The sequence below is a fragment of the Channa argus genome, chromosome 6, assembly GCF_033026475.1.
Source record: "Channa argus isolate prfri chromosome 6, Channa argus male v1.0, whole genome shotgun sequence".
In the NCBI taxonomy this organism is placed as follows: Eukaryota; Metazoa; Chordata; class Actinopteri; order Anabantiformes; family Channidae; genus Channa; species Channa argus.
This window is the reverse complement of record NC_090202.1, coordinates 23,318,545-23,335,057: the sequence shown is the minus strand read 5'-3', so window position 1 is coordinate 23,335,057 and position 16,513 is coordinate 23,318,545. Positions and strand designations below refer to the sequence as shown.

The following is a 16,513-nucleotide window of genomic DNA, read 5'->3' as shown; positions in this document are numbered from 1 at the left end:
AACAACCTTATGGGGATACTATATAAAATGTTTTGCCTTTTAAACTTGTGCATAACATTTCAGTTCCCCTTCAAACAGAAATGTGCTTCAGAATCCATTTCCCCAACCTTTTGGGCAATTTCCAGACTTTTCAATCTCACATTACATTTTCTGACTTCTCCAACTTGGGTAATACAACTGAGAAGTTCTGTGATCAACTGAGAAGTGGTGCTGCTGATGTACACTTCTCTCATGCATAGGATGGTGGCACCAAAGTTCAGCAATAACGTGTCCTGCCTCTCTGCAGTCGGCGCGGCTCCGTGTGGCATCAGCGGCAGCGGCAGCAGCAGCAGCAGCAACACTCGAAGGAAGGAGAGGAGCAGGAGGTTGAACTCCATCACGTGTTGAATAAATTAGATTTGGAGGGGGACGTCCACGGCTCGGCCTCACACTGTTTGGCTTCAGTCAGTGTGCTGCGGCAGTGTGTCCGCGACCAGACAGACAGACAGACAGAGGATGATGATAAGTTGATACGGTCCACTGGAAGAGGACAACTGGAAAGTTTGGCAGGCGCAAGTTTTCAGTTTTACTGCAAGAAACTGAAAAGAACCACATACAAATTGTGCGCATCGAGAGGAATATCTCCAGAATCACTGGGAAAGGACATCGGGGTTTGAGGTCCTGGGATGGATGTAACTTTCTCTTTGGACTTTGTCGTCGTATACGGATACTGAGCTCCTCTTAACACTTGGCTTATTCCCCCCCAAATACGGCAGAGGAACAAATGAGTGTGAGTATCAATCCACAAGTAAGACGACGCGATGAAGTTCGTCTTTAAAACCAGACTTTGCTGGTCGCTGCTCGCTGGTCCTCTGCATGAGACGCTTTCCAGGGGACAGATAGATGCTAAACTCAGTGACTTCAGAGGCTGACTACTTGTTTGCAGACTTGTTTCCATCACTTGCGTGTCCAGGCTTTAGTGTGGCGGACGCACGCACAGTTAATAGGAGGGCATAATGCACATTTACATGTAAAACACACCAATCAGTAAAGAAACTGATTCAAAGTGAATATTAGGAAACATCTCCAATAGGAGACTTATCAGTGTATGCAAGCGATGAAATTGCGCACTAAATATAACAATGCCGTATTTTCTTAGTAATATTGCGCATAACTTCGATATTTTAACTTCGGGTCATATCGCACTTTGCCAAGCTCCTCTGAGACATTCCCCTCAAATTGGTCAACCTACAGAGTTATTGTGTTGTCCTTTGGGTGCCGCTGCGCCTTTGTGCCTCCCTGAAAAACTGACCAAATTATTACCCACATGTCGGCGCAGTTATTGTGCAGGCAGAGTGGCGTTCACTGGCCGCGAGTAGGTGTTCCTTTCCATTAATTAATGAATTAATTAAGTCTCCACAGGGTTCCATCACTGAGTAATTATGCAGCCTTCAATGCAGACTTGAGACACAAGGACTGCTCTCTCTTTTTTCCTTAAGGAGAGTGGAAGAGTTTGGTTTAATATGTGTCAGTAAGACAATGTTCAGCTAAAATGTTGCTGTTGGCACAGCGACATGAGGTACAATGGTATCCATGGCAATGAGGATTTTTATATACACACACACACACACACACACACATATATATATATATATACAGTGTTTTCAGTGCTATCAGTGTTTTCATCCATCCACCCATCCTTACATCACTTGGGGCTATTTTAACATTTAGTGATCCATTAAAACTAAAAGTTTCTATGTGCTGTGGCATTTGTAAGACTCTTGGTTGAGTGAAAACATATAACTAAGAGAAAACAAACAAACACAGCACTGGTGGAAAAAACAAAACTTGGACCTTTGCAGCTTTTATGAGAATCCAAGGATTATGTCATAAACCCTTGATGCAGCACATGAAGTAATCATTTCACTAGTCTTGTCTTTTGCATATGCTGTTGATGAAGTTAGTGTTACGGAGTCCTAAAAAGGAATGAAAAACATAAGATATGTTTCTCCCAAGGCGGTCACACCAACACCACCCAGAAGGTTTCTTGTTGCTTTCAATTTCTGAAAATTACTTGGCTGAAGTCACTGTGGTTTTTGCAGTCTTGCAGTGTCGTCATCAGTAAAATAAGTCAAGTGTTCATCAACCAAGGTCTTTGAGGGGGAGTTCATTTTCTCTTTTGTGAGCAGACTCTGTCACCTATAATAAATCAGGAGCAGGGAACATCAGTTTTTTCAAAATCCTAGTCAGTCCTGTCCTCTGCTGAAACTTAAATGTGGCAGTTCACAATATGATGTGAACTTTGACCTTAGATGTAGTTATGTTGTCCAAACACTCCTTGCACCCCTGCTACTGTAAATGGATGCACATGTGTTTTCAATGACGCAACCTCTTGTACAGCCAAGGCAATATCAGATGGTGTCCTCTTCAAAGACCTAAGGTGTGTGTGTGTGTGTGTGTGGGTGTTTTTTAATCTGGATCTTTCACAAGCAGCTGAACTAACCCATGCTGTTCTTGCTGTGGGAAAGAGATTATACTTCTCGTCACAGATCCTCAAATACTTTCTGCTCACTTTAAAAAAGCAGCTGATGTGTTTTCTCCAATACTGTGTTTGTTATGGCATTTTTACATGCCCAGGGACAAAAAAGTAATGCACAGCATAGAAAGGGGACGTTGGGGAGAGGCGATAGTCTGGCAAACATTTAGTGCTTTTTAGTTTGCTTTGTGCTAAGCCTGTCATCCTCGTGTCCAGTCAATCTGCAGTTCTGTCTGTGGTTTCCATTTTGGCTCCGTCGAGCCTTAGGCAGCCTGGCGTGTTCTCGAAACCACAGAAATTTTCTTTGAGTTAACTGGAATTGTGACATGAAATTAGAAGCTCATTTTACGTAGTCTGCCTAGTTGCCCCTCTTGGTGAAAACGATTTGATCTTGTAAAATAAAGCAGCGCAGCTAAAATACTGTACATGAATGCACCAGATGTAATTCACAAGAGAATGTCTCAGACATTGTGTATTATTTTAGTTTAGGATAATAACTTAAGGTATATTTGATAATTATTTAATAACAGGGCAATTCCCCAAATATCTCCTCTCAGCTGAAATTATATAGTTCTTGCACCATGATATGGGATAAATCATATTATAATATCTTTTACTCTACACTGTAAAAATCATATTTACATATTACTATTATATATCAGGTTTGGCATTCTTCTATGTAATGTAAGTACTGGCTCGTGGAGGGGGGCAGCAGTGATGCCTATTGTAAGTTTAGCCAAACCTGAAGGCCTGCCTGTCTTGATAGTAGTGCAAGAAAGACAAATAGTACTTCACACAAAATGACTAGGAAAGAGATAAATAAGCAAATGTATCATGAAAATGAGAACCCGACACGAACCTGCCAAACAAAATCGAGACCACAGTGAAGATGCAGAAATGAGGCCTTGATGTTCCCAGTAGTCACTGCTGCCAGGGATTTTGATGCTGGTTTCATTCACACTAGCAAAGTGCCCAGAATAATATCCACTGCATTCTTAGAGCTTTTCATTCTACATGTACAACCCCAACTCCAAAAAAGTGCAATGATTTTCAAATCTCATCAACGCATATTTCATTTACAATATACAATATCATTTTGAATTTGATGGCAGCAAAAAAGTTGGATCAGGTCGATGTTTACCATTGTGTAGCATCCCCTTTTAACAACTACCTGTAAAATATCTGGGGAGACCAGTTGCTGGAGTTTTAGGAGAGGCATGTTGTCCCATTCTTGTTTGATGCAGGATTCCAGCTGCTCAACAGTCCTGGGACTTTGTTGCTGGATTTTTTGTTTTATGATGCACTAAATGTTTAGTATTGGTGAAAGGTTTCGACTGCAGGCAGCCCATGCAGTGATGTCCAGTAGAGAATCCTGCCTGTTTTAAATGCAGTACCACCTGAGGGCATGATGATCATCCACTTTTGACCTTCCGCCTTGTCCCTTGCGCACAGAGATTCCTACTGATTCTCTGAAACTGTTGATAATATATACTGTAGAAAAGTGTATATACTTCATACAAGTCTTCACAATTTTACATTGAGGAACATTTTTATGAAATTGTTCCATAATTTTAAGACATAGTTTGTCACAGACTGGTAAATCTCTGCCCACCTTTACATTCGAGAGGCTCTACCTGTCTGAAATGTTTCTTTTATACCCAGACCTGTTTCCAATTAATCTAATTATTTGGCAAATACTCCTCAATTCAAAATAAGCCACTATTTTCCATGAAATGGTAAAATGCTTCAGTTCCAACATCTGATATGGTGTTTATGTTCTATTGGGTAAAATATGGGTTGATGAGATTTGCAAATTGTTGCATTTTGTTATTATTTGTGTTTTACACATCGTCCCTTTTTTTTTAATTGGGGGGTTGTACAACCTAGAATTGTTTGGTTGACTTGGACTAAAGGATTTAGGAGAAAGTGGGTCAATCCCATAGTTACTGTTAACATCATGATGTGTTATACACACATGCTGGTTTAAAATAAACCACCCATGAAGCCTTTATAATGTGCAAATTAAATATTTTTGTGTCAGTGCTGAAGGTACATGGGGTTTAATTCTCCAGCAGTTACATCATCTTAACAAAACCATTGACCAATGTTTAACTAGTAGAAGGATTGACTCAGTATGATGTAGTGCAATGATGCAGGGAAAACATCTGAATCCAAGCCTCAGTGAGGTTGGCTTGCTAAATACAACAGCTTTCAACCATCAGCAACTATTCTGAACTGCTTTCTCTGAACATCTACACACAAATAGGTGTAAACTGGCCATTAGCTCTTAGACATAAACCGTTTGATGGATTCCTGGGGGTTGGGTGGTGGTGGGGGGGTTACACCCTTTGTTAAACAGCATGCTATTGTGAATGTTTTGGCTTTAAAATACAGACACTGCTCTTTAATTGCATACTAAATCGTTCTAAACCATATGTCCCTCTCAACCTGGTATTGTGCAATTAGCCTACCCAAGTGTGTCTGCTACATCCATTAGGCTGTGCTGCTCTGGAGAGGTCCTCTACTGTAGAGCTTTATTTCAGTTGTGGCATTTGAACAAAGATTCTTGCCTTGAAAGTTATCCTTTGTGCTCTGGTCGAAGCTTTGTAGAAGTGCATCCGCAGTGTTGCAGTAAAGTTAATCAATACTGAGACTTTAAAGTTCAAGTGCTGTCAAGATTTTCAGCCTGTCATGGATGTGTTTATGTTTTGGCCAAGAGCAGCATCACACAGTAACTCAGCATATGCTATGTAATGGTGAATTTCTAGTCCTAGTCATTGGCAATTGTTATAGTCTCTGTGAACATAGCAAGCTGAAATTTTAAATAATTTTAAACTGTTAACACAGAAAATATGTTAATAGCACCAATTAATTTTTTTTTTCGTGTCCTTTTTCAAGCTTTCACACTGCCTATAAGCTTAATTCAAATCAATTTATGGTGTTAAAGTAAGTGTCTTCGGTGTTGTGGCATACAAATCACGGGAGACTGAAATTACCTTCGGAATCTTGTGCTTATGGCCAACATCCAGCAGACTTCAATTATAATGCTGCAGAGCCAGAAAAAGGGAAAGAGGTAGACTGCATGGAGCCTTTCAACTCTGCTGTACTACTCTGTCACTCAAACACACTGTCCCCACCACGGCTGAGACACATAGCTACTCTGCACTCAGAGACACGTGGTAGAAATTTAGTGCACACACATGCTAACACACACACGCACACACACACACACACACACACACACACGCGTGCACACAGACACACAGACACACACACACGCACACACACACACACACACACACACACATATACAAACAGTGTACACAGTGTTACCTTGCAGGTATCAGTTGAACCACTGGGGGGAGCTGTTTAGTGCCTTCACTGGAATCTCAATTTTATATAAACTGTTTAAATAGAATAATGCGCTTCTGTATATATTTCCTCTAGATTAAAGCTAAATATAGCTTGCAAGTCAAAGTAGCTCGTAGAATTACATGAATTTAGATGGAACCACAGACAATTGGAAGCCTGTCTCCCTATTTAATGAGAAAGACACACTATTTTCTGTGTGCCAGACACTTGGTGGTTTTGGATTATTGTTCAGATGGTGAAAGTGTTGTTGAACAATTTCCACATTGCTCGACAGTGTCTCTCAGTCTCAATTACAGATCCTCCGTAGTGGTTTGGGTTCACTGCCAGAGTGTGGCTATTGTTTATGCAAGGAATTCTAACACCTTTGCTACATTTATATGAACTATTGAATATTTTCCTTTTTGATTTAATGCTCAAACTCTTAATTCCCATTAGCTTTGAAAAATAGATATGTTTGCTTGAGGAAAGTTATATATAGTTAAATATTTTAAACGGTTCTTGGATGTGTCAAAAGTGTTCACTGCATGAGCGCTAGATGTGTTACCATGCACACACACACACACACACACACACATACACACGCACACAAATAATGTACATTAGAGGGTATAGTGAATAGAGACAGCCAAAACTCTCTGAGGTTGCATGGCTTGGCCAGTGGTACGGTGTTTTTTTAGCAAAGGAGACTGTCATGGTATGTAGAAGGAACAAGGTGTTGACTTATTAGGTGAACTAAAAAGTGTAGGAAAATGTTATGTCCAGGGCCAATTGTGTGTGCTGTGGTTGGGAACAAGGCCCGTTAAACATGTGGGAAAGTGTTTAAGGTACATAGTTATTTTTTCTTAAACTAGCGCAGAAATAATATGCTCTTTTCTTCTTTATTTTTGTTGTCGGGTTTTGATATTTGATATCTCTTTGTGTTTTCAGGTTTAAAAAGAAGGAGCAGAGATGAAGACAGCTGCCAAGGGTTTTAGGAAATCTATAATGGACCCTTTGCACCATGACGGTTGGTGGAACAGAAGGATACTGCTAATGGTGTATGTGGCCTTGGAGCTCGTAACTATCTATTCACCTGTGGTCCTGGGAACCCTGGAGCTACAGCTAGATGAGGAACAGCCAGCAGGCACAATTGTAGGTGACATCAGTGCGGGTCTTCCTCCTGGCATCACTGCATCCATGTACTTTATATCAGACCATGAGGGCACAGGTGTGGGCAGTGATTTGGACATAGATGAGAGCACGGGCATTATTAAAACCGCCAAAGTTCTTGATAGGGAACTTAGGGATAGATACAACTTCATTGCGGTCACCATGACAGGTCTAACTGTGGAGGTCACCATTAAAGTAAACGACATAAATGACCATGCCCCAGGGTTTTCAAGAAAGCAGGCTACGTTTAAAATTCCTGAGCAGACTGCCATTGGAACCAGGTTTCCTCTTGAGCCTGCTGTGGATGCTGATAAAGGCCAACTTACAACGCAAGGTTACCTTATCAAGGATGGAAATGTTGGCCAGGCCTTCACTTTGGAGACCAGGAGGGGAAGTAACGAGGTTCTGTATCTGGACTTGGTGGTCAATGGCATTCTAGACAGAGAGAAAAGATCCACCTATACTTTATCTTTGGAGGCCTTTGATGGTGGTTCCCCCAAAAGGACAGATCAAATGACTTTAGATATTACTGTACAAGATATTAATGATAATGCACCTGTTTTCAACCAGAGTCGCTACCACGCGATAATATCTGAGAACCTTCAGCCAGGAAGCAACATCCTGCAGGTGTTTGCCACAGATGCTGATGAAGGAGCCAATGGAATGGTGCTTTATGAAATAAATAGAAGACAAAGCGACCCCGACCGCTACTTTGTCATTGACTCTCACACCGGTATCATCACACTTAACAAGCCATTGGATTTTGAGATGAGGAGAGTCCATGAACTGGTGGTGCAGGCCCAAGACAATGCAACCCAGCCAGAGGTGACTAATGCCTTTGTCACCATCCATGTCAGAGACTATAATGATAACCAGCCCACCATGACCATTATCTTCCTCAGTGAGGATGGGTCTCCCAGAATCTCAGAGGGTGCACAACCAGGCCAGTATGTAGCTAGGATCTCTGTCACTGACCCAGACTATGGAGAGTATGCAAATGTTAATGTGTCACTGGAGGGAGGAGATGGAAAGTTTGCTCTGACCACAAAGGACAGCATCATCTATCTGATATGTGTGGACCAGATTCTGGACCGGGAGGAGAGAGACACCTATGAGCTGAGGGTGATGGCGACAGACTCGGGGACGCCTCCTCTCAGGGCCGAGTCCTCCTTTGTGATCCAGGTGACGGACATCAATGACAACCCTCCTCTGTTTGACCAGCCAGTGTACAGACAGGTCATCCCTGAAGTGGTCTTTCCCGGGAGCTTTGTGTTACAGGTGACAGCTAGAGACAAAGACCATGGTCCCAATGGGGACATTACCTACAGCATTCGTCAAAACCACGGCGCTTACTCTGAATGGTTCACTGTAGATGCTGTAACAGGGATTATCACCACTCTCTCCCAGATGGATTATGAAATTAGCCCCAATCCCAGTATAACTGTAGTGGCCACAGATGGAGGGAAACCGCCCCTCTCCTCCACTGCTGTGGTAAATGTCAAACTTCAGGATATAAATGACAATGAGCCTGTTTTTGAGAAGAACTTTTACAATGTGTCAATCAAGGAGAACACAGCTCCAGGGACCTGCATTCTTGAGGTAGGACATTTTCTTTCAGATTTACTTCAGCAACACTTTGTGATTTTTATTGCTTTTATAAACACACTCCCACACTTTGCTGCTGAGTTCTTGCACAATTCTGAAATCAACTTGGGGGCACATGTTAAGAGCATAACAAATGGAAAGTTATTAGATAAATGTAACAGACCTTTGCCTATTCTTTTCATTCTAATATAGAGTTAGTTTTTATGGGGAAAGCTGTTTAGGTTGAACAGTCATTCTGAAGATTTACCTGCAGTTTTAGACCGAGATGATTTCCTTTTTGGATGTCCTAGTCTTCACCTTTTGAAAGGTTTCCAGGGTAACAGAGGTAGTGTAAAGTCATCTGTCAGCACAAGCACAAAGTGGTTTTTCACATATTCACAGGCAAAGACAAATTCAGGCCTTTATTCATAGAAATAGATGTCACTTCACTCTCAAATGGCACCTTAATTAGGCTAGTTGAGCGTGAGAAACAAATGGCTATAGAAGACAAGATGAATTCAAGTTCAGACAAATCACAGCACCCCAGTGACCATAGTCTTATTTCACTAAAACATTGTTTTCTCAAGTTGTTTTTAGCCCTCTTATGCACTTAGTTAAAGACAGCTGATCGGTTGTTTAAATTCTTTAAGGAGTTTCTCCAGTCAGCAAAAGAGGTTTCTACAAATTCTGGTTTCCAAGTGCCTGCAGTAGTAGTGCATGGATCAAGCTGTTGAATACAGAAACCAGACAAGACTGAGGGCCCAGCAGATGGGATCTTGGCCCAGGGTTTGGCCTCAGGAGAGGGAGGGATGAAGGGAGACGTGGGCCTCACCGTGACTCTTGGCTTGAATGCAGAAATAGAAGCTATGAAGGCTTCTTGTGGGACGTTTTATAAATCGCCAAGGCCACAAGGATAAGGAGAACGGGAATGTACTGAAATTGATTATTGAATTCGGAAAGTGAACCAAAGTATAATTACACAAATCAAATGTTTTGGAGAACTATAAAAGTCTATAATCACTCTTTCCAGTGTGGGTTGAAGTACAGTGAAATTATCTAAAAACCCAGGTTTTGCTTTCTTTCAAATGAGAGATTGTCAGATTATTGGCGTTTCCCTGCAGTGTCTGGGAAAGTACTACTACCTGCTCTGATACACTCTGAGCATAACATGCTTGATCAGTGGCCTACACACAGTACAGCTATGAAGTTGTTCTTCAAAGCCACTGTTCTCTGGCCTTTCTCGGGCCTGCTCGGGTACTGCAGACGTGTATTTGGCGAGCCATGTGAGAACAGACTGCTCTTACTCAGGGTGCCAGTTCTACATCCAAACATCTCAGCAAGATATCTGATGACTGCCTTTTTTTTTTTTTGCAGATGAAGTTTCCCAATGTCCCCTTTTTCCATACACAGTGCTGACATTACAAAACATTACAATATATATATTGTGATCATTAATTCAAATGTTTGAAGTGGCCCTACTATTTTTCCCCCTCTGTGCAGGTCACCAGCACTGCAGTTCATGATTGCTCTCGTGTTGTCTGGCTCCACAATGCTGCGCCTGTGATATTTTCTCATTTCTGCTACATACCAGTTGGTTTATAGATTTCTAATTACAAATGTGGGGGAAAAAAGATAACTAAAAATAAGGACTTAAGCCTATTAACAGCAATCAGACTTGTAATTTAAGAGATCTACTGCAAAGAAAATGGGTCACCCTTGAGAGGGGAAATCAAATATGACATGAAAAACAACATTTTATAAACCACAAGCTGCACTGTGGTATATATTTCATGAACCATTATGAATATTCGCTATTACCAGTTTTCAACCACTGTCAAGTTATCTGGATTGTGTTTAGGTCAAGTAGAACTGTTAAAGTATGGATCTGTCACCACAAAGGAACCACAAATCTAAAAGATCTTTCTATTCTCTTTGATTCATCTATCTGATCCATTCATGGGGCAAATAATGTTTTGTTTTACACTGTGAATTGCAAGTATGCGTCCACTACAGAGGTACTATTACATTGTATCCAGTTACTTTATGTTTTGTTATAAATGCGTGAGGTCTTCTTAGAATAATAGGAAAGTGAAAATTATTACTTGAAGGTAATTTAATACAAAGGCTCTTGGATTCCTGACATGCAGGATGAAGAGTAATGTAAAATGCCATTAAGGATAATGAGGCACATCAGCGGGTCTTAACATCTCTAAACTTGGTTTTCTGCCATTTATTCTCCTTTATGTTATTTCACTTATGAAGTAATGAAGCCTTTCAGTTTGTTACTTCAGAATCTAGCATTGGGGAATAATTTACACCTCTTTGTTGCGGTTTTTGGTCGGTTTGTCTGGAGTGTCTCGGCAAAGACACTGTCCCTCTGTCTGTTTCGGGGGGTTATCCTGGCTCCAGTAGAAAGGCGAGAGGGGGTCTCCAGGCAGCTGAGGGGGAAATGAGCCTTGACAAGTGCTGGCATGAGTGGCGGAGGTGACATGAGCAGGGGGGCTTCCTCGTCTGTCCGTTGGTCTGTCCTTCTCTGAGTTCTTATCTGATCTCACTTCATTTCTCATTAGCTGGGTGTGAGGATAGGGCAGACCTCATTTTTAAAACCCGCCTCTCCCATGTTCAGGACAGAATGGACTGCTTGTCAGTGGTGCAGCCCCCATGAAACATGAAACATTTGCCATTTTGCCATTTTCTTTTCTTGAAGGTGTAACTCAAAAGTTTTGCACTCATCCGTTCATTTCCTACTGAATGCGCCTCCTGTCTCAGTTGTGTCTCGGCAACTTTTTGAATACACACGTCTCTTCCCTCGCAAAACAATTCAGATAATTCGTGAGGTACTTATGCTTTGGCTAGGATTTCTTGTGTGCACCAGCGATCACAATATGAACCCACTACTTTTTAGTTTAGTAACTACGGAGTGTTTTTAAGCAGTAAAATCTAGCACCACTCAAATGCATTCATGATTCTGTTTTTTTCTTTTATTTTTAAGGCAGCCTAGTTGAAAGAGGTACTTCGGTGAAGTGGCACTTTGAATCACTTCTTCAGTCCTGCCAACATAAAAGGAACCAGTCTATGTGGAAAAAGAATAATCATTATAACCCTGTAGAGAAAGTATGAATGATTGAAAGAATGTTGCTTTTAGACTAGTGCCTCACAGTTTCCACTGTGTTTTTGTACTAAAGTGTTTTTATACCACCTACTGGTAACCAACAGGCAGGTGCTAATAACAATGATTCCAATACCTTGTGCTGTTGTGTCCTGTAATGACTGATGAATAAAAATGTCTACAACAGTGATGAGAGGTAATAATTATGACAGACTGTGATAATGCTGTCTGCAGTTGTCAGACTTAAAATCTGATATTTACTCTTTTAATTGCAGGAGTTACTTTTGTTCTTGTGTCCTCAGTGGACACTGAGAAGTCTACATTGGTGGAATGCAAAATAGTTTTCATAATAATCTGCCTTTAATATTGGGTTTGTGTAAGACTACATTGCCCATAGAAATGATTTACTTCATATTCCAAAAAAAAAAACTAGTTCAAAAATTGGATGTGGGATTTGAAACAGAGAATATTTTGCAGTTGATTTCGGCACCCATGTTGTGTTTTGGAGCACTCTGCTCATCATCAAAACCTTTCCCCTGGGTTTTGCTGATACGCTTTAACTGTCAACACATTTTCCCAGTAGATCTCTCTGCAGTGCATACAAACATGCTCCCTTTGACTTTCACCTAAACTGAAGTTGCAAAACATCTGTGTGAAATTCAGGGATTTGGAGACCAAACGGGACACCTGGCTGCTCGCTTTTACTCTCTCAAACACACTCAACTTTGTCACTTTTCTCTCTGTAATTAACTTTTTCAGTACAGCTTTTCCAAAATATCCAAATGAGACTTCCATCTTTTACAAATAAGTGAGACTAACTATGGAAATGAGTGAAATTGCCAGTTTCAGACTGGTATTTTGGTACACAAGCCATATAATCAATTCTCACCAGACATTTTTGGGGAATGGTTTGTGTCAAATGAAATGTTCACTTGTCTGTTTTAATACCAGACTGGCTTGTCTGTCTGTGTGATTGGTTTAGCCTGAGGCGAGCTGACTCTGCTTTTGGTCTCCACTGTTCTTTTTTCTCCTGCTAACTACCACGCTTCCCTGTGGCTCTGTGGTATAACAGTATTTTCAGGGAATGGTAAAATTGCAGGAAACTGGATGTGCTACTTAATGTGTTCGCAAATGTAATACTTCCTTGAACTCTTAGTCCTGGGCCTAGCAGGGGCACTGAAGCGAACATAAACACTGATGTACATCTGGATAGAGCGTGGGTGTGGGTCAAAGTTGCTTTGCTTCAGACAGCTTAGTTCATTTTATGCTTTAGCTCGGACAGCCTTCAGAAAATCCACTGCCTCACTTTTCCAACAGCACAGGGAGAGGAGGAAGTGGTTGTCAAAATTCTGTTATTTGGTTGAGTCGTAAAGAGTCATGTTTTGGGGGGAGATTAACTTATTTATGGTAATAGACATAAATAATGGATTGAAGCTGATTAACTATATGACCTGCCCATTACGTTTTATTTATTGATTGATCAATGCCTCATGTGTCATGGGCAACTTGGCCAGGCTGTCATACAGTGTGTTGCTGTGTCATGAAGGGGAAATAACGTGGTCGTGATATTTTGTAAAATGTACAGTAAGAATTCTTTGTTGGTTGCTGTCTGCTCTGTGGGTACTGAGTGCTAAAGCTGGCGGTTGCAAGACTTCAGGGGGATTGTAAAAGGTCAGAGCAGGCTGTGATGCAGCCACACTGAGTATTGGCTGTGAAGCAAAAGTTGTGCAAGATAAAAGATTGCTGGAGGAGTTTCCTTCCCACATCTGGCAAGGGAAGAAGATGAGCTTATATCGATGTCTCGTGGGGCAAGAATTTTCATTAGCACAGTCTGTCCGCCAGACTGCAGGTGAGACGGACTTCTCATCACCTCTTAAAAGTTTGTATGCAAGCTTGTGAGTAGTGAAAGGAGAAAGACGGGGACATTCGAGTCTCCAGAGGGACAGTCGGCCTCGGGCAGCTGGGACAATGCTCTGACTTGGCAGCTATGCAGCTGTTAAATTCTCGCCTAACATCCATCGTCTGACTCTTTGGGGTGGGATCTCTTTCCCTCTTCCTGTCTCTTTGTCTCAGTTTCCCTCTTTTTACTCTTTGTACACGACGGTCTAAAATTCTTATCTCTTCACCCTTCCTTTTCCCACACTGTTGTGTCCCCTCTGTGATCCAATTCCACCTCTTCACTTCCCCTGTTTTCCTCTGGAGTGGTGACATGTGGATCAGAGCAGGTGAGAGCAGAACATCTGCCTGCCCGGGGACTCTCGGGCCTCCCAGGTGTGACGCATATACTCTGCCTTGTGGGTCCCACTCAGCCCGAGCGTAGGCTTATCTAATTTGAGGCGAAAGAAATGAGTGTAAATTACCAGAAATTAAACAGGGTGAAGTCACACTGCAGGTGTGTGTTTGCCTCAAGAGGACCGCTTTTCCTTGACCTTTATAAATGGAGACAAATTTTCATTTTGTCTCCCTCTTCCTTCTGAGATGTCTGAAAATGATAGAGGGTTGACCAATAAGCTCGCTGTGATGAGGTCTGCCTGGCCTTCTGCTCTCACAGCCCGTGGTCCTGATGCACATGTGCAAGACAGTTGGCACTGCTAACAAAGCTGGGCATCAGGAAGCATCATCTGCTCATGAGACTCATTCAAAGCAAATCTGTGCTTGATCATCCATCCAGTCCCCTGCTGTCCATCAGAAGCCACCAGACTGGAAAGCAGACGCTGAATGACTGCTTGCCAGGTAACACAAGTCAGTAGGAAACCAGATCATGAGCAAACAGTAACAAATAGTTTGTTTGATGTGATTATGAAGAACATCATGAAAGATAACGCAGTTGGAAGCATGTTGCATCTTAAGCTCATGATAAAGGTCCTCTTCCTGGAAAAGTACGTACTATATATAACACAGTTCTAAAATATCTAAACCACTGAGCAAAATTGTCCAGAACTTCACTCTTACAAAAATGCATCGCTTCCGTCTGCCAACAACCTTAGCCCCCCTTTTACTTGAGTTTTGCTGCTGCGCTGACTGCCAGCTGAAAACAACAACTGAGAATAATGTTACTGTGCCCAACAAGCTCGTAGAAAGAGTGCTGCTTTCAGTTCTTTTGATTTACAACAAGGCCTGATCAGGACTCTGAAGGTGGCTGAGCATGGACATAAGAACATACCCCAACATCCGATGTGAAAAATATGAGATAGGAGGAAGTGTTTCAGGAAAGAAGTAGTAAAACTGGGGGAAACATGCACAATACAAACAAGACTAGATGTAAAAATTCCTCAGCCAAGGCTAGCTGTATATGTGCCCAGAAAAATGTGGGACATGCACTAACACTGTTAGAGCAGGATGTTTTGCAGATGCTTGGTAACAGTAATGACCCTGAAAGCTCCCAGCTCCTGTGTGGACCAAATTACTGCTTAGGGCTCCGAGTAGAACCGCAATACAATTTTAGTACTGAGTGAAACGTGGCAGCACATATTGATTTGTATTAATTTGTATTAATTCTTCCTTTTTTTTGGCAATCTTTTTAGAAGACATTACATTTTCTTGTTTTTTTTTCCATGAAAAACTGGAGTTTTAGTAAAGTACTGTATTCCTTAAGAAGGATACTGCCATTTTGCCATTTTTTTTTGCCAAAGACTATTATTATGTTATTGGTATTGGGTATTAATCATATTTATTAAAACAATACCCTGGACATAAAGGACATAAAGGAAAATACAATAAACAGAAAAGCAAAACGTCTTCGGTCACTTGTACCTGACTCACTGCTCTGGAGTGAGCAGTTTCTTCATGCCTTGTAAGACAGAAAAATGATAGCAAGAGGGAGAGAACGACAAACCACATTGAGAAGGAGATTTGTGAAGAGAGACGCTCCACTTTTACATTGCGGTTAGCCAAAGTTGTCTGTCTTGGCTTCAGACAGAGAGGCACCCAGGCCTGCTTTAACCAGACTCCCCGTCTGTGTGTACTGATGCTCCATGGTGGTCCACCCTCACACTCTTGGTTGCATATCTTCAAGACTTCGCCACATCTACCAGAAACGCCCCTTGTGTTGTAAGGGAAGACATCTGTTCTGCTTTTTCTATTCTAAGGTAATGCATCCACCCTGCAGATTAGTTGTGATGAGGGAGACAATTGCTTAGCTTAACACTGGCTTTCTGTGAATGCTAGGAGGTGTTTTAAAGGTTTAGTGGGGGAACTAATTGGGCTGTGTACCTCATCAATAAGGCTAATTTGATCTTGTAGTACAGACTTTATGTTAAGAGTGGTGTGCTGCTTCTTTTAACAAGCATGTTGAAAGGCCAAATCTTTGTTTAGATTGTTGTGTATGGCCTGGTGCTGTGAGGAGCCTGGGGCCAGTGTGGGGAGCACTAGGACTCTCTGCTGTAATTAGGTAGAGGTATGCAGGACACAAGGCGTGTGATGTGGTATCAGAGCAAGCAGACAAAAATCCAGGGGTATGTATATGTGCGAGTCTCAGTGTAGACATGGTTTTAGGGTGGAAAAAATCCTCTAATCAGTGCCTTGGGTTCCTCCCAGATTGCCTCACAAATGTATCTTGTGGCACCCAAAGCATCATCACAGGAGCGAGGAAGTTTATGGAGCAGACATGATTTGGCTGAGCCGAGCTAAAATATTGCACATCACTTCTCTACACCCACTTTTCATAGGTTAATGGCTGGTCATGCAGCCAATCTCACATGATGGAGACAGAACTGTACTGAGCTGCAGCACCTTGAAATACGAAGTCACTGACCTTACATTTTTGTGTTTTTACTGTGAGCGGC

At 41.7% G+C, this 16,513-nt stretch overlaps 1 protein-coding gene across 1 annotated transcript in view; it reads left to right on the top strand.

Moving 5' to 3' along the window:
* Window positions 1-238: 238 nt before the first annotated feature.
* Window positions 239-16,513, top strand: part of LOC137129031 (protocadherin-16-like) — a 74,211-nt gene continuing 57,936 nt past the window's right edge. The window contains exons 1-2 of the mRNA XM_067507815.1: window positions 239-769; window positions 6,815-8,635. Of these exons, the coding sequence (XP_067363916.1) occupies window positions 6,836-8,635 (1,800 nt within the window). The 5' untranslated portion in view covers window positions 239-769; window positions 6,815-6,835. The remainder of the gene's footprint in view (window positions 770-6,814; window positions 8,636-16,513) is intronic.